At 45.5% G+C, this 19,416-nt stretch overlaps 1 protein-coding gene across 1 annotated transcript; it reads left to right on the top strand.

Moving 5' to 3' along the window:
• Positions 1 to 179: 179 nt before the first annotated feature.
• VC83_03645 (uncharacterized protein) lies at positions 180 to 4,368 on the top strand (the record flags this gene model as incomplete). The annotated part of the gene is made up of 3 exons (XM_024467289.1): positions 180 to 1,218; positions 1,279 to 3,596; positions 3,676 to 4,368. The coding sequence occupies 3 exons, from the start codon at positions 180 to 182 to the stop codon at positions 4,207 to 4,209; spliced, it is 3,891 nt and encodes a 1,296-aa protein (XP_024325756.1). The 3' UTR covers positions 4,210 to 4,368.
• Positions 4,369 to 19,416: the final 15,048 nt, after the last annotated feature.

Below are 19,416 nucleotides of genomic sequence, written 5' to 3'. Positions count from 1 at the left end.
TCTTCCGTCCTATTCTGTCCGAAATCCTTTCTTTAATACTTTGCTTTGTTACACTTGGTCCTATTCTATGTTATTTTGACGATGGCCGCTTCAATACCTAAACTTGATTTTCTTTTCAAACAATATCAGCGAATGTTCTTCATTTACTACAATTTCAAATCTTGCCACAATTGGAAGATATGCAGGCGCCGGACATGACCGCGACCGACAGCGCAGTGTCGCCAATAGACGATGGATTAGACAATGGTCCTGGGAAGCTATTTGCTGAGAGTCGAAACGAGAATGGAGAAGTTAAGTATACCATGTTCTCTGGCAAGCCGTTAAGGTGGAGAGGTGACTATATTCCTTCGCCAGAGGCCTACCAAGAGACTCTGCGCGACAAAGCCCTCAGAGCTCAGGAAGGATATGTTTTTCATGCAGAAGCACTGCGAATATTGGGAGTCAAAGTCTTCCGCACCGGAGACTATCACATTGTGACAACACTGCGAGGAAAACGCGATGTGGTTAAATTCCAAACCAAAGAGCTCCTTCCAGGGGGACAGGTGTGGACAGGCCCTCGCGATGTTGCCCATCTCGCCTTTCTATCTTTGGAGGATGGGGAGCTTCCGATTTTTCATTTCTGGCTCGATCCGACTATCTTTGGGAAGAAGCCCGATCAGATGACACTCGCAGAAACGATCGACTCTGAAACTCGCAAACAGAGAACCGAAGAGGAAGCGAAGCAGATCGAAGACGGACTTAAAATCCGTCTAATGCCCAATATAACTCCTTCAGATCAAACCTGGGTCGATAAGCTAGCCGAATTCCAAAAACTTCTCGCCGATTATGGAGATAACGACCGCAATCAGTCGCTTATGGATCTTATGAAGAAGACTTTTTTTGAAGACCAAATCCGCCGCTTGGCGGCTTCGGGAGAGCATTCTCTGCTTTCAATGTTGCAAGGGAGAGACCAGTTGCTATATTTTGATAACCTCGACAACGGCGCGTTCAAGGGAGTAAAAAACAATGCTGCAACGAAATTTTGCATGGTTTACTTCGGCCTTCCTGTTGAGCCCCTGACTTTGACCAACATTCTCAACGCTAAGAAGAATGAGAATGACGCCCAAGAAAAAGTCGAACCCGACTACAGCATACTGCCTCGAATATACGGCGCAGAGGCCGACTTGGAATTCTTGGATAGCTACCACGAGAGAGCTTATGGATATCCGGCTGTGCGACGTAAGTTATGCGGTGCCACATTGATATAATAGACAGGCACTAGAAGCTAACATATTCCAGAACCAAAGGCAAAAAGGCCCTACAAGGACATCCCAGAAGAGGTCTCTGACCTAATCCGAGAGCAGCAACGGATTGAAGAAGAGCTATATCCTCAGCCAACAAGGAGATGCGGGGGCAATCGTAATGCTTTCTATGGCGTGGACAGCTATGATTTTGGGTTTGACGAACCCGAATCTGACCTTCCCTCGTTCGAGGAGTTTCTAGCTCTTCGTGGCGGCGCAGGGCCGCCCCAAATTCCAGGGGATGTCAATGATGATGATGATTCGCAACCAAACGATGGGCATTTCAGTGACATGGAATATGTTATTATGAATGATGTGAGCATGTCTGAACACGCTGACGGAAACTATGGTTTGTCATCAAGCGCCCGTAATCCTTCTTGGGTTGATGGCTTCGATGGTGGACTTCGAGGTGGAGCTTCGCCGCCCAGAGGCAATGAGGAGGGCGATGAAGAGCAGGGCGGAACCTCCGCCCCATTAAATGTCAACAACGCCCCTAGCACAAACACGAACAACGCCGCCCCGCCTCCGCCCGTCTCACTTCCACCACTTCCCTCCATGGAATATGTTCTTTCCACTTTACAGGAAAATCCTCGGCAGCCGCCTAGCGTGCGTCGTCGTCGAACGGCGCCTGCTACTAAGAGCACTTTCGACCCTAACCAATTTCGAGAATATATGGTTGAAACAGAGAAGAATCTAGAACAAGATGATCTTCGCGTGGGCGCATACCATAAAGCGCAGTCTGTCCACGAACCCCACTCGGCAAAGCCAGAGCCACCAAGATATGGCAATTCAGTTGAGGAGCAGCTGGTTACGGGGCCCACAACGCCAGGTCTATTTGCAAACAATATTAGTCTCGCTGAAGTTCGACGACTGCAAGCACGCAATGGAGAATTGGAAAGGCTAGTATTAGGCCGTGGGACATACTGTGGCATGTGTGATAAGAGCATATCATTCACCACCAAAGAACAGCGAGACTCTCATTTTGCAGGTCATGTGGACGGACTGCATTCCTGTGGCTTTTGTGGAATTAGCTTCAATTCAGCCACTCGGGCGGAGAGAAAATCTCATCTTGCTAGCCATGCAGACGTTAGATACACAAAGCAAGCAGCGAATACGTGCAGGCAGCCTGCCACCACAGCTGGGCCTTCGGCAGCAACTCCTCCCCCAAGTTCCAGTCCAAGGCAAGTCGCACAAGCTACTGTTGTGAAGGGCGATACCACATTGTACTGCCAGAACTGTAGCGTGAACTTGGCCAATTTTACCACTCCCGCCCAACTTATTGAACACACACGCGCCTGCTCTAGGAGGAATCGTCCGCCAAGCGAACCAGCCTACTGTAAATTCTGCGGCATTGAAATTACTAGACTCGGTAGCGCGGATGATATTACGAACCACCGCAATCTATGCAAAGGCTCCGCTGACGGTCGGGACCGACAACGAGAGCTTTGGGCTGCAGCAGGCACCTGTACCAAGGAAGACCAGGAATTGGCGTACTGGAAACTCTGTGCCCTGTCTGGGGTCCCTGATATTCATTACAAGCCTCGCAACACATCCCAAAGACCATACGCGTGTCGCTACTCTGGCTGCGACGCTAATTTGCTTGAAGTGGCGAAGGATGGGACTCTGGACGCTCACCACAAGAAGCACATCTCCGACGGAGACAGACTCAAGAACATATGCCAGGCCGAAGTCTGCGGGATGGATCTTTCCATCCATGAGAAACGGGGGAAGGAGCGGCTCCAGCGACATCTCACGAGGCATCTCAAGGCACATTGCACTTACCCAGGCTGCGACTTCATCTTCCGTGACGAAGACATTTCGCCCAGCACACGTGAAATTGAACTTGAAGCTAAGAAAAAATGGGTTGATCACGCCCATAACCATATCGCCGATGATGAGGACGAGTTGGGTCAGGATGGTGGTCTTAATTACTCTGACAGTGATCCTCCAAGTGATGATGGTGGCGATGGTGGACACCATGGAACTACCGGTCACAGCCATCAAGGAAATGGTGGAAACACCGGCGGTGGACAAGGAGCTGGTACACGCCAAACTGAAGGTAATAACCCACCCAGACCCCTAGCCCCGAAAGCTCCAGTCCCAGGCACCACTACTCGAACCACAACCAGTGAGATTCTACCTCGGAAGCGTCTGGCCACAAACACAATTCCAGAATATTTTATATCCCTCCCTAAAGAGTGGTATACAGCCGTAAAACTGCTCCCCGCAGAGCTCCATGGTGGATCGAAGAAGAAACAGAAGTTGGCATTTATCTGCCCAGTTTGTTATTTAAGCATACAAGGATTTCAACTTTCCGTGCGCCCCTACCTTTCTGTTTATTCTTTCATTTCACTATGCCTATAATCTCGTATCGAATTCTGCTAACTGAGTTTAGTGGCACCGTAGCATCTGCCCCGACGGCACAAAGGGTTGCGGAGTGGACAGCGACGATGACTTCCTCATCTTCAGCGCTCTGAGCGCTGGCCGCGTCCGCAGCCCCAAGACAAGCTACGACCAAGTTGATATGCACAACGAGGGTGCTAAAACCTGGGGGGCTACTCAACGAATATCGGTAGTGGCGCAGTACATCGCCAGAAACCAACCAACGGCGGAAAAAACACCGCATACTCTCCTCGACCCGCGTTTCAACACAGCAAACGAGCAGCAGAGGTCAGCGGGACTGGTGGTGAGGGGGCAACAAGCAAAGTCGCAAGACACCGTACGGGGTAAGGCACTGAAGAGAGCACCGCGGGCGCCAAAGCGCGCGGCCCTGGCTGCACCGACTGGGCAGAGGCCGGCTAAGTCGGCGAGGGGGGGGGAAGGTGGCAATCAACCCCCAGAAACTCAGACTAGAGCGCCGGGGACACCGGTAGCACCTCCTGCGGAAAGACAAGGGGGTGGTGGATTGTTTGTGTCCCCAGATACTTGAGAAATGTTTCAGAGAACACTTTTATAAGGGGCGGTTTTTTATGCGGTTTGGAAGTTTGGTTTCTTTTGTGTGCTGGGTTTATTCGAGGATGGGCTGTGTATCCTGCGTTTTCTTGGTTATTTATGGCGCATTGATCTGTTCTAAATCTGTTATCTAGATGTGCATTCATCTGTTATAAATCTGTTATTTAATTATACCTGCTTTAACCGCCGTGCTTTGCTACTGTGATGTAAAACAATGATAGTCGGCCGCCCCCAAATCCACCTTCCCATCACAACACAGCACAGCACAGCAGTACTTATGGCCAGCCGAGGGAGAAACTGCCACATATGACCATAGACTCATGAGAATCATGTCTCTCGTCCGCTCTGCCATACACAAGCATATAATTCTCTCAATGATGCCAATAGATATAGCCTGGAATCTGAGCCACTTGTAGCCTCAAGGGCGACCTTATGGTAAGTATAGTGAGACGAGAGCTACACAGGGCGAGGAAAAGCGATTTTCCGTATCAACTTCGTATTTCTTGTCAATTTTGCTGTTGTTTTCGTACTACCACGAGATAAAAGTCATCGTAGGCTCTTGGCATTTATAGCGTATTCAATGTAGATATCTGACGGCGCTGGAATATCCGCTAAGAGTCTAAATATATTAGCAGTCCTCTGCAAATGAAGATATAGAGGCGTTATTAGGCAACTAGGCATTGAAGTGTGGATTAATTGTAATTCTAGAACGCTGGATGAAGAGATGGATCCAAACGGTAGCTACTGGGTTCAGAACAGATTTGATTATTCTATTCTAGCTAGAGTAGTAACTGCGTAGGCTTGTATTGACGCTGCCTTTTTTGCTACTAGTATCCTACCAATATCCAACATTGCCCCTTTAGATCGTAATCAATGCTTTGTCTGACGAATGTCATTTGATGAAGCTCCCACATGAATGACATAATCCCCAGGTGCGGTAACCCAAGTTTGCATTGTGACGCTCCAGTAACTAACGTCCTTCCTAGTAAGATAAATCTTTCTAGTTTGTGTTTCGCCATCTCGTATTGGTATAGATTCAAACCCCCCGTAGAATCTTGGTTGGGTTTTGTAATGATGTACGGTTACGCTCGCGCTACATCCCACTGAGCCAAAAAGACTACAGTATTCCGGCTCGCCCGGAATACGCGTAACGCGCTTTATATACCACATGTACTGTAACGGCGGCACCCGTTACAGGTTTTCTGCCTCTTTGGGAAGCTCAAGTTAGAGCTGAACAATCTCTGTGCCATCATAAGGACTCTCATTTTTTACCGTCACAGTAACTTAGCGACAACTGCGATTTTATAAAGCGCAACATCTCCACCAGGGGCATCATTCATATCCGAGTGATGCAACAACATACAGAATGTGCTTCCTGATCCTCTGCCGCTAGCAAGTGTCCCTTCGCCAAACCCAATTCCAAGGTCGTCCTGCATTAATTGCCAGGATTGAGGAAGCACTTTTTCTCATAAGTGTACTGATTTGAACCCCATTTATTTGGCCCCGCGGTTGGCCCAAATAAGCTGATAGTTGGCTTCACAAGAGGCAACCCTTTCTTGCCCTGTGTGTTTTTCAGCAAGACTGACCCAGCAGCAATCTCTCTAGCAAGAGGTCTATGGCGCTACCAGATTAATGTCTAGAAAATTGCGGTCTTGGCTTAGATGGAAGGAAGGGGTCATGATTCTAGTGGCAGCATCGTCGAGGCGCCACGCTGGCGCTGATCCGTTATTAATAACTCGTGTGTAGTTGGCCCCGAAGTAACTCCATGTAAGACCCGAAGCTGGTATCCTTGGCATAGCTTGATCTTGACCGGCTAGAATGGCATGAACACCTGATTTTAAGGCAAACCAATCCGTTTGTGTGTAGCCTTGGAAAGAAAGGTGGGTCTTCAAAACGTCGTTAATGAGATGGGCATTCTGAGAAGCCTGTGAGTTGTTAACGTACAGGTAGCTTGTCATAACACAAGCTGCCCTAGCCCGTACAGCTTCTGCATATGGCCAGACTTCAACTTCATGAAGCGTCTTATCATTAATGTTACTGGAGTAGAAAGTCCGATTATACTGCTGCCCATCGTACCCTAAGGACTGCTTAGGGACAGCTTGGACGCCGGCAGCTTGGTGGCCAATGACGGTCTCGTAGCTAGCAGCCCCAATAAGATATGGATCATTCAGAACCCTTCAAAATTGGTGCCGCCTCTCGACAGTGCGACCTGTTGCAGGGACAGATCCCAAGACGGCATGGCCTCCTTTCGATTTAATCCCGTCTGCAATAGCAATGCTATTGCAGATGCTATTATAGCATAGGCACGGGCCCTAATGAGCTTCGGTCCACGTTGAGGCAACAGTAATTCCAGGAGGAAATCCAGTGCCAAATGAACCAGTATCGCTGTCAATATAGCATAGACCCAAGAAGTTCGTATGAGGGATAGGTTTTGTCTTACCCTGACAGAGACGGAGGGGATCATTAGGTGAACTGTAAAGGGAATTAAACATGATTCTAAGAGCCTAAGAGTAGAATACTTTCGGAGGATATCCTGTTCCAGTCGTTAAACTGACTTTCTCATCCAAAGTCAATTGAGCAACAAAATGCCTTGCTTTAGCAAAAGCAACGTCCCATCCACCGTACCCAGTTGCATTAGGGCTTGGGTAGGAGTGTGGGGAATGGAGTTCGCCGGGCTCAAAAATGTCCGGCTCTATATTTTTAAGCTCACCCTGGCCGAGAGCAGGGGAAGCAAGGTACAACGAAAGGAGTAGTAGCGGTGGCATCATGATTCTCAACAGTGTAGATGAGTTTTTGTTTTAAGAATGAAAGAGGCCATAGAGCAGTGCTACTTATACCGTCTAATTGTCGAGACCCAGACATAACATTTACCCCACAGTTCGTAGCTATGGTGGAACCAGTAGCCCGTCCCACAATCCAAACCTGACAGTGCGGGGAGAGAATCAATAATCCCAATACTACCGAAGATTAAAGTGATTTGCATAGCCGCTAATAGCGATAATCGTCGGAACCGACCCTATAGCATAGGATCGGGGTAAGCAAAGAGCGTTCGCCGCTGGCGCTCACTGTAACGGGTGCCGCCGTTACAGTACATGTGGTATATAAAGCGTGTTACGCGTATTCCGGGCGAGCCGGAATACTGTAGTCTTTTTGGCTCAGTGGGATGTAGCGCGAGCGTAACCGTACATCGTTACAGTAAAGTCCACATGGACTCATAGTACCATCCCATCCAAGTCTTATTGGCACGGAACGGATTCTATTATCAGAATCAGGATAACGTACATGTATAGCGAAAGCGCCAAACAAGCGAAAGCGCCAAAATTATCTACCCTCATGACAAACATTGCGATAAATCTACCACAACATTAGAAATCAATTGAAACTACTCGGAGTCCTCTTCCTCAGAGGTGTCTATTACAATCTGACACGTGCGCGCATTGTGCCCAGTCTCACCACACTTGCCACAGTGACGGGCATGGGTTTCTTCCCTTGGCTTCCGACCACGGCTTGCCCTTATTTCCTGCTCTACCTGCTGCACAACATCCCTCTCATCCTGTAGCTCTTGCGCCCCTTGTTGACTAAGTGATCCTCCTTGCTGTAGTCGTGTTTTCCTAGCTCTCCGGCGCTTGCTTAGTACTTCATTTGCCTGTCGTAGGTTTTGGTTCTCTCCCTTTAGCAGTGCTAATTGATGCATTATTTGCGATGCACCCTTTGTAAACTGGTCAACAGCTGCATAGATTGAGGTTGGAGAGCTATTTTGATGGCGTGAAATCCGAGTTTTAATAAATGTAGACTGTGACATAGCTTCAATTGGGTTGTTTGGTGTCTGAGAAACCCAAGGTTGAGCAGTACCTGGGCGGGAGCTTGGAGGCGTTGGTGTCCTTAACTTAAGATCAAGTGTAGATATCACTCTCTCAGGGTCAAATGGAAGAAGCCCTGCCCCTCGGAACCCGCCTCGAATGTTACTTTCCGTCATTGTAGTGTTAAATGCAGCGTGGAAGGCAGGAAAGAAGTCATCCTTTGTAATATGAGAAATATGAGCCTGCATCATATCTTCAATTTGCCGACCATAGGCCTGCTTTAACGGGCCGAAACAGCCAACATCAAGTGGCTGGAGTAGATGAGAAGAGTGAGCAGGCATACAAAGCGTAATAATGTTGTGTTCCTTGCAGTACTCCTCAAACTCATCTGAGTGGTGGCTCTCATGACCATCAAGGACTAACAAGCGATAACCACCAACACTCCGGGCCTTTGTATGCTTCTCAAAGTGCTGAATCCAATCCATGCCTCTCTCGTTTGTAGTCCAGCCATTTTCAGTAACAGAAATCACCCAATCGCTTGAAAATCCACTATTCTCATACCAAGATGTAAGGTGGTTTTTGCCTGCAACAATGATAAATGGTGGTACTGCCCAACCTTGAGAACTAACGCCTTGGATTACTGTAACCCATTCCCGATTACCAGGCTGTACCTTCTTTGCTTTTGCCCACCCGTCTGAGCTTGTTACAACCATAGCAGTTGAGATAACGCCCATCATAAACCCAGTCTCATCAAAGTTGTAGATATCTGCTTCATCGATACCATATTTCGCAATTGTGTTACGCACAAGCTCAAACCAGCCATTAATAACTTCTGGATCTTCGCACTTAGCCCTCTGGTAGTCGTATTTGCGCTGAAAGCGTGTCTGGAGCTCTACACGCCGCTTAACAAAGTTTGAAGCCCAACGCGACCCAACGCGTGACGCGTCGCGTGTTGCAAGTAGTCGACTTGCCATATCTTCAACAACAGACAGCCGAGGAGGAAACCCTTTGGCAGCTAGGTCGAGTATATACTGAACAAGGACGGACTCCTCTAGGTTAGTTAATTTCCGTGAGTTGGCTTGGATATCGCGTCGTGAAGGTACACCTTCTAGACGACGACCTAGCTTGCGGTGGTCCACAGAATAGATCCTAGCAGCAACTCGAAGGCGTAACTTTGGGTCGCTTTGCATAGCCTGGATAGCTAGCACTAATTGGCTTTCATCGTTTTTATGGGGCATGTTTTGTTGTTGAGGAATTTAACATTTAGTTGGGGGGTTTGGTCACCGCATCATTTTGGCGCTTTCGCTTGTTTGGCGCTTTCGCTATACATGTACGTTATACGAACGACCAACTATGGAGTGGCTTGATCACTTCATTTTTCAGACGCTAAGCACTCCTACTTCCGACGTTAAGCTACTACTATTAGACTCTCATAGTAGTCACCGAACGCCAGAGTTCACGATATATGCAGCAGAGCATAATATTATCACCTACGCCTTCCCTTCGCATCTTACCCATATTCTACAGCCCTTAGATGTTGGGATTTTCCAGCCTTGTAAGCATTGGCACCGCGAAGCAGTCCATTCTGCAATATGGAACCTTGATCTTGAGTATAATATACGCTCGTTTATGAGAATGCACTCACGAAGCTACGGAAATACTCAAAACTAGCTCCTACTTTACCATCTATTGTACCAGCATTGAAAAAGCGACGCTTCCAGTCCTACTTAGTAGCCCCTCTCGACAGCGTTATAACAATTGGGTTATTAGCACAGAAGTATTATTAGCTCACGGACAACTTCAAGAGCTTAACGTCTCAATTCTACAATGGCAGGTTAACGACCATAAACAATAGGGGGCGTAGTAGCCGCGCACGCCTACAAATTGGAGGTGCTCTTACTGTAGAGGATGCGCGAGCTCAACAGGCTAAAAAGGCAGAGCGAGCAGCAGAGAAAGAGGCTTCTAAAGAAGCTCGGATAGCCCGTTAGGCTACTAACCAGGCCCGCAAGCAGCTCTATAGGGCAGGAGTTGAAGCCTGGAAGCAAGAACGCCTCCGGAAGAAGAGGGTAAAAGCCTGTCAAAAAGCTGGCAATCCAATTCCTATAGAGGACCAAGACCCAATTCCGGATCCAGAGGCAGAGAGCGAAAGTGAGAGTGGGAGTGTGGGAGCGAGCACGAATTTGAGTGGCATAGATATGAGAATTACGAGTAGTTGTTCAATTGAAGTATCTTTTCATATAAATTACTATGTAATGGCCTACAAATTTTGGCTGTTGCGAACGCTCTTTGCTTACCTCAACCCTATGCAATAGGGTCGGTTCCGACGATTACAGCTATCAGAGGATTCGCCAAAAAGCAAGTGCCTACGTATTATTGTATACCATGTAATTAGCAACCTCGAACTGGTTGGTCACCTGGAGATTCTAAGTTTGGTACTATCCTTTCCCCGCATCTGATCAGAACTTGTAGATGCACTCTCCGCACATTCCCCGCATTCTCCATAGTTACTTAACTACCTAGAACAATAGGTATTGTTCGCACCATGGTGGGGCCTAGTATGAGTTAGAATCGGGAGTATCGGCAATGCAGTGTCTCATCTTCCAGGCCCGACAATCGCTAGCCTTGCATATCAATATTTAGTGTCAATTATCAAATCGGTAGCGTCCACTCGTAGATATTGTTATACGCAATATGCTCGCTATCTATTCAATGCGTAAGGGATAGATGTCATAGATGCGACTTTGTGACATTGAACCTGAATCTCGGCAGTATTAATTATTTGCACCTCAAGTATTTATAACGCAGCCTCTTTTTAGCCCTTATAGCCTTTCCATTAATTACTAAGATCGTATTCCATTACAGTAATATAGCCTATCACGCACTATACTCTTCGATCTAGGTTACATATTCCGAATTTATGAATTCATCCATTAGCTCCTGAGGAACGAGTCTTGCCTTATAGGTGTCTCTCGAGCCTTCATTTCCCCAGAATAGTAGAGTCTCTATAGCGAGTTGGACTGTCTGAAGCCACCTAGTAGGAGCAAGCCCCTTTTTTGCTGCGGCACAAATCAACAATGCCGAGGTGGTACTTAAACGGATAGTATACCAGGTTCCGTGGTGGAGGTGGTGTAGTGAATTAGCTTCGATGAGTTGGATGCAGCAGCTGATGGCCTATGGTCTAACCATCATCTGATGAGGACTGTCTGCCGAGGAATGAATGGCGTGGAATAAAAAAGGGCGAAAGATCCAGCTTCGTATCTCTAATGCGCGAGTGCGAAGCATGCGCGGCAGCTCTTCACTCGGAATTTCGCTCTTATTCTCTTCGTTGTATCTAACAGGCGATGGAAGGCATTTACCATTGATTGAGCTGTCGCAAAAACTCATTTGCCGCTTGGGTTATAGGCCGAAGGCCAGTTTCCGCCCAGAACTCGTGGCCGCCCTGATAGAAGTAATTCAGAACCCGATTTGCGACGCAGTGCAATTTCTGAGAGATAGTAAAACTAACTTTGCTGCTGCTCTCTTCGTAAAATATCATCTGGATGTGGGTGGTACGTAGGAGATGTTGTAGAAGCTGTGGATGGCACTTCTGAGGAGTTGGGAGCTAAATTCTGAGTTGTACACCAATCAGATAATATTTCACTATTATAACAGGTTAGATGGGGATTTTAAAGGTTTGCTATAGCTGTACCATTCCGATTTAAAACAGCTCCAGAACAGTCGCTGCTTAAGCTTATTGTCCCTTGAATCTTCCGGGCATTCCGGCACCGACTTGGAATATATTTGATACGTAATAGAAGCTTGATGAAAGTTTTGAAATGCCTTTAGAGGTTGAAAAGAGTACATAAGTTATAGGCCAGAGATGAAATAACACTGCAGGCTAGCATCGATTGATTCAGGAGACCGAGTCGTCTTTGCGCAAATGAATAGTAAGCCTCAGCATTATCCATGTTTGAGCGAGTGAGTAGTGACGGTAGGTTCCTATATTTCTGAGGATCGAGTGTTGCTTGCTCATAAGCGTCTTGGAATGGATAACTTAGCGATTTATAACGGGTGCCGACCATTACAGTGCGTATGGTATATATAGCCGAGCCGGAATACTATAGTCTTTTTTGGCTCAGTGGGATGTAGCGTGAGCGTAACCGTACATCGTTACACGATTGCACCTAGAGCGCACGCAAGAAGCTGTGATATCATCAGTATAGACAAGGAAAAGGTATGTAAGTTGTACAAACCACTAAAGAGGAGGATTTTCTCGTATCAAAAAAAGGAGTACGCCATTAGAATAATCGCTCGTTATCTTTCCACCATAATAATGGTGGTTGGTGGGAGGGTGCTAGTAAAAGTTAGTAATAATTACTATAATTATTACTATAATAGACTTACGGAAAGCAAGGTACCGCTCAATCTCTCCTCCCTGGTCAGTGGCCTGACTTAAGGAGTTATAGCTTCGCTTCCGATTTAACATTAAAGCCATTGGGTCCTTGTCTAGTTCTGTATACTGTGACTGGTGCTGCTTTGACCTTTCTTGGTTGGCGTAATGTTGAGTATATAGCCCGGAATTGCTTCTCAAAATGCCTCTGCCAGTTTGTTTCAGGATTTAACCAACAATAGTCAGGGTTAAACACTTCCATCTTTAACTGGGGAGATAGAATAGCTCCAAAGGCATAGAAGCTTCCAGTACCTGTACAAGATCTTGTATAATACTTGTCAAGCTTTTGAATAGCTTTATCAATAGCTATAAGAAGCTTTTTGATCCATGGGTCTTGTAGTGGCTTTAGCCGACGGGTACACTCCTCAAGCCCTTCAAATAGCTCGTCATATGCTGGTAAAACAAAGCCTAGTCGAGCACCACTTGCTATACCCATGTTTGAGGTCCAGAAGCTAAACTGGCGAGTAACATCAATAAGGTAGGTGATGTGTTTCCACTCTGGGGGACTAATATGAAATATATTAGCTGCAGTAAACTCAGTTGTAAACTTATTCACTGCTTCTTGGAGTAAGACTGCTCGTAGCATCATATGTAGGGTTGAGTCCCATCGCGTCAACACATCTTGGATAAGTTGTAAGACCTTTGCTCCATCTTTAATACACTGTCTTTGGATTCCCATAAATCTCTCTCTTCGCTGTGAACTTGAATTCACAAAGACAGCTAGCTTCCGAAGCTAGTTTTATATTAGTGGCAATTACTATAAAAATTACTATAAACATACCTTGGCAAGGGTCCATGGAAGGCCCCTCTCTTTACTTAGATCTCTAATCTCGTTGGCTGAATTTTCTCCCAGTCAGTCTGTAGCTCTGAGTTTGTTGGGTTTAATCGGATTGACCCAAGGAGTGTTACGACGGAACAAGAAGGCTGGCCAACTACAGGACAGGAAGGAGGGAGGTCGCATGAGACCGGCCCTGGTACCTGGAGGGGCAGCGGGGAATAGTAGTTCCGAAAGTATCACGTGACGGACTCGCAGGATGATGAGAAGAGTCCTAAGAGTCCAGGACTCCGAGGACTCGAGTGAGTTCCCAGGAGTCCACTAGGCACGTGACGGACTCGCAGGATGATGAGAAGAATCCTAAGAGTCCAGGACTCCGAGGACTCGAGTGAGTTCCCAAGAGTCCACTAGGCACGACGCCACTATATAAGTAGATAGTATTTCCTTAGATAGGAGCTTCGTGCTCAACTCAATACAGTATTTGTTATATACTAGTAACGTGTTACTTGAAGCCTTTGTGTCTGATCCCCTGCCTCCTCTGATAAGTAAACCTTTACGCAAGAGAACCTCTGTGTCTTCTATCGTTTAGAAGTCAGCGTTACAAGGAGAGCCTTTTGTGCAAGCTGGACAATATGTGCGAAGCATGGTATATTGTGAATGACTCCATCATGGTATCTTGTTGGCTCTGATGATAGCTCTTTTACCATGTCGTTAATAACCCCCATCATTGAAGTATTATTACTTGCATTATCAGTTGTAATACAATGAACTCTACCATCGAGGTGATATTGGGATATAACACGCTGGACAAGGTTGCAAGATCTTTCCCTGTATGGGCTCCATCAAGATACTCAAACCCAATTAAAGCCTCATGGTATTCCCATTTATCAGTAATGAATGTTGCCATAATACCCATAAAGGAGTGCCTTGTTCCAGGGCTAGACCAATTGTCAAGAGATAATGCACACCTTGCCCCAGGTACAAGACCATGAAGGGCAATCTGCTGTGCATTACTAACCATAACATCAAGGCGCCGCCGTAAGGTTGTTGGTGAAGGAAGTGGATATTTCTGATTCTGCCATAATGCCATCTCTCTCCAAATAGGATTCTCAACAAATCGGAATGATATGTTAAGAGATACTACAGTCTCAAGAACGTAACTGTAGAATGCTTCCTTTGGGTCGTCTTCTGGTTGTAGCCGCATACTCTAAATAATAGTTAGGTATGTTTATAGTAATAAGTATAGTAATATGTAATATTGCTTACTGGAGAGGATTGCGAGAGGCGGAGCTGGCTCTGATGTAATGTAGAATGGTTTGATGACTTCCTTATACACCCAGCTGATTGAAGGTGAGTGCTCATTGTGCTTGTCCCTGAGCCTTTAATACTTGGGTGGATGAGTATTTTCAAACACCTCTGGCAAACAATTACTGGTTCCCCAGTTGATTTTCGAGCTCCTTGGTCAAAGTGTCTCCATGATAATGAGGTCCGGGTTGTTGACCCCCAGTTGATTTGCTTATCAGTGCTTAAAAACATATTTGGCTGCTCTTTATACCAGGACTGGTAATGCCACCAGTCGTTGAATAGGTCTGCCTTTGAAGGCGTCCCACTTTAGCATATTTAGACCTTGGATCTTTTCTAGCCCATCCCATTGGTTGTTAAGTTGTTGGGAGGACTCAATCTCAGGTGTTCTATTACTAGATAAAGGCTCATCAAGAGAGAATACATCACTATAAGGTTGTGCTGGCGAACTTAAATATTAGTTATAAGACATAATATTTTAAAATATTCAATATTATATTATTATAAGGAAAATAAAACAGTCAACCTGAATATTTATTAAGGTCTACATCTATTCTATACGTACTTCTCTATTTCGCTTGAATTCTCCTCTTTAGAATATTTTAGATTACTTGTGGAGTATATGGTAGTAGCGTGTTTTGGTATTATGTGTCATACTGACATTCGTTGCACTCAGTTTGCTATCAAACTCAAGAGCAAACTTGGAAATCTCCTCCTCAAACCTACAAGTCACTATACATATTTTGGTTTATCACACCAACAACAAGAGCAATACTACTCAATGATTGCTACAACCATCTATGATTCATTACACGTCATCGCTCCTTAGTTACTGGGCCGATATTACCACATAGCATATCTCTACAACCCTCTATGATTCATTACATGACATCACTCATACTACCACATGACATATCTCTACCAACTAGAGGCCTAGGAGCATGAACGATAGCTCTAAAAGCTCCTACGAACTTCTATGATTCATTACATGTCATCGATCTTTAGTTACCCACAAGATTGGTTAAGTTATGACATAATTTGTCTATGACATAATTTGTCTATAGGGGTACTCTGACCTTGGACTCCTTTTACTTCCTATAGGCTACGAACCTAAGAGATGGTTCTATGGGATTCTCTTACGTCGACTACAGTTACCAAGCCTGGTAAGTCATGGAAAGTCTTGGAAAATGAGAGAACTACACTCCTTTAGCATAAATAGGATTGCCCTTTCCTTAAGAAAGGGCAAGCAGACAATACAGTAAATCGACTATCACATACTTCCATGTCTTTTCCAAGCTTCCAAGCATTCATCTTGTTACTCCTTGTTTCTGAAAAGTCAGTGAGGGTGTTAACCTCTGACTTACCCCTGAGTTCCCAAACTCAACATTTGTTGCAACTTGTCTGAACCACTTCACTACATCACACACCTGATTGCTGCGTTGTGGAATAGTCTAAGCTACGATCCTTTGGCTCTGTTTTCTAAGACAGTGTGTTGTCTTAGTAAATTCATCCCTTCCTTGGGTGGCTAGATTCTCACATCTGGTGCACCCACCATTACATTATGGGCCTATAGCCTTATAAGCCAATTATAGTAATATTTATAGTAAACTAAGAAGTGGTAGCATCAACAGTAGTGTATTGATCTACCTAGACTATTGTAGAAGAAGAAACTAATCTACATTTCGTAGAACTGGCTGAGAAACTCCTCTGATTCTTTTGTTGGAGGCAACAGTACCAATGTATCATCGGATGGCAAGACCCACTTGAAATTGGTAGGCTCGGTTTCTTCAGCCAACATCTCCCAAGCTTCATATGCTCTGCCAGCATCAAGATCAATATGGAAACCATGCTGAGTAGTATCGTAATCATCAGGGTACCACTCAGCTGGCCCAGGAAGATATGCAATGTCACCATCAAGATTCCATGAGGTGAAGTTTCTCCAAACAGCCATTTCCGTCTTTGAGAAGTATAGATGTGGCGGAACCTTGTTGTAGTAGATCCTAGAGATGTTAGCTAGTTACTATAATTATTACTATAGTTACTTACCCTGTAGTTGGATCAATTGCAGGGGGCAATTTCTCAAGGAAGTCTGGGTCTGTGTTGACCTTCTTCATTAGTCGTAACATTGATTAGTATGCAACCCTCCACTTTCGGCACCAGAGGGAGAATCCCAACTGATCCACCTTCTATATTATATTAGTAAAGCTCAAATGTAATGGGTAATGGGTTCTCATCCATACCTTGGTTGTAGCGACAGATTGTGCCACCATCTCTCTCTGGATCTTCTGAATTCCAACATCATCAACGCCATTGGCCTTCTCATCTTCCCTCCACATAGCCTCTTGCACTACCTCATCATCCTCATCCTCAGTTTCCCAAGCAATGTTTTCATCGTCCCAAAGAGAATATGCCCCGCCTCCCTCACCAATCCCAAGACGTTGCTGAACAACAGTTGCATACTTTCCATCACGTACACTGTTTCTATGTTACTATACTTATTACTATAACAGTGGATAGGAATAGATCTTACCGCTTGAGAGCTACCTCGGTCTTTTTGGCTTCTACTCGACGTTCTTGAGCTTGGCTGTCGAGGTTCTTGAACTCAGAAGTTGCCCGGAGATTTCGCAAGGCATATGAAACAGCAGCTGTATCTGCCCTCTTGGCGTTGTCGATTCTGTGTTCAACTTCACTCATGTTGTTGCGGTGTTTTGTGACCTGCTGGGTATTCTTGTTCTTCGACTTCTCGTCGTCGTTCTTTCATTTTCCAACCATCGTGGCTGTCTTACTATAACAATTACTATAAAGTAAGTAGAAAGGATTGAGTAGACTTACCTCCTTGATCTTAGAAGTGTCGGTGGTGTTGGGGGTGTTGGGGGTGTTGGGGGTTCACGAAGAAGGTTGAAGAAGAAGGTTGTTGTTGTGGGGTAAAACACGTCAATAAGGTCGCTTACTATTGTTGTCCTTACTATTGTTGTGGGAGAATTCACCTTTATCGCCTACTACCATACAAAAAGTGAAGCTGAAGACATTTTACTAAGTGAGCTAGCTCATAACCCCAACAACAACAACCTCACCCTACCTTTATTTTTCCTACACAACACCCCCCCGACCTTCAGATCAACATGGCTATGTGAATTGCTACTGGTGTCATACTGACATTCGTTGCACTCAGTTTGCTATCAAACTCAAGAGCAAACTTAGAAATCTCCTCCTCAAACCTACAAGTCAACATACATATCTTGGCTTATCACATCAACAACAGAAGCAATACTACTCAACGATTGCTGCAAACTCTTCTACTACATCTGTTTATGCTACATACATCACGGCATATCATTTGGACACTCATTGAACAAGTTATTAAGAAAATCTCCTCCTTAAGGGGGTGGGCCAATACTACCACATGGCATATCTCTACCAACTAGAGGCCTAGGAACATGAACGATAGCTCTAGAAGCTTCTACAACCCTCTATGATTCATTACACGTCATCGCTCCTTAGTTACCCACAAGATTGGTTAAGTTATGACATAATTTATCTATAGGTACTCTGACCTTGGACCTCCTTTTCACTTCCTATAGGCTAGGAACCCAAGAGATGGTTCTATGGGATTCTCTTACGTTCACTACATGATTAGCAAGCTAGTTGTGGGTGCACTTGATTTCTAATACATTTACCAAGCCTGGTTAGTCATGGAAAGCCATGGAAAATGAGAGAACTACACTCCTTTGGCATAAATAGGATTGCCCTTTCCTTAAGAAAGGGCAAGCAGACAATACAGTAAATCGACTATCACATACTTCCACGTCTTTTACAAGCTTCCAAGCATTCATCTTGTTACTCCTTGTTTCTGAAAAGTCAGTGAGGTGTTAACCTCTGACTTACCCCTGAGTTCCCAGACTCAACATTTGTTGCAACTTGTCTGAACCACTTCACTACATCACACACCTGATTGCTGCGTTGTGGAATAGTCTAAGCTACGACCCTTTGGCTCTGTTTCCTAAGACAGTGTGTTGTCTTAGTAAAATCATCCCTTCCTTGGGTGGCTAGATTCTCACATCTGGTGCACCCACCATTACAACTGGCTGGCAAACTGGTAAGTAAAGCACCCAAATCTTATAGTAATACTTATAGTAACCCTCTTTTAGTGTCATGGATCTGGACGCTGCCTACGATGCCCCTGATCCAGTCACAAGCTCCGAATCTGAAACCGAGCCCGATGGAAAAAAAGCCCCACTCAAACAATCCCACAAATTCATGCAACTGACCAACTATTCACTTCGGTCATGACAACCACAAGTACAACCAGCACTTGAGCCAAACACTCCAACTCGCCAGAGTGCACGCCTTCAACTCCAGACCCCTCCAGCGACACAACACAAGGTTCGGAAAGGTCCAATTCCAACGTTTGCACCTGGTCAAAAGTTCAGCAAGAAGATGCCGGCCCAAAAGACTGCTGGAAAGGCTCCAAGAAAGACCTCAGGGATCAGCGGAAAGAAGATTGTGAAGAAGGCCGCGAAGAAAAGCCATCGTTATAAGCCTGGTCATTTATAGTAATAGTTATAGTAAGTTGATTACTATAACTATTACTATAAATCCTTTCTGATCAAAAACAGCCGTTGCTCTCCGACAAATCAAACAGTACCAAAAATCGACAGAACCTCTCCTTCCCCGTGCGCCATTCACGCGACTTATCTGTGAGATCATCAGCGACTTGCACCCTCGCGAGGACTTTCAGCTTCAGTCTTCTGCAATTTCTGCTCTCCAGGAAGCTGCAGAAACTACACTTGTCAAGGAGTTTGAAAGTAAGTGAGTCTACACGTTTATAGTAATCATTATAGTAATTGTTATAGTGACCCAGCTGGCTGCTATCCACGC

The sequence above is a fragment of the Pseudogymnoascus destructans genome (genome assembly GCF_001641265.1).
Source record: "Pseudogymnoascus destructans isolate 20631-21 unplaced genomic scaffold scaffold_6, whole genome shotgun sequence".
NCBI lineage: Eukaryota > Fungi > Ascomycota > Leotiomycetes > Thelebolales > Thelebolaceae > Pseudogymnoascus > Pseudogymnoascus destructans.
This window is presented reverse-complemented; position numbering and strand designations above follow the sequence as displayed.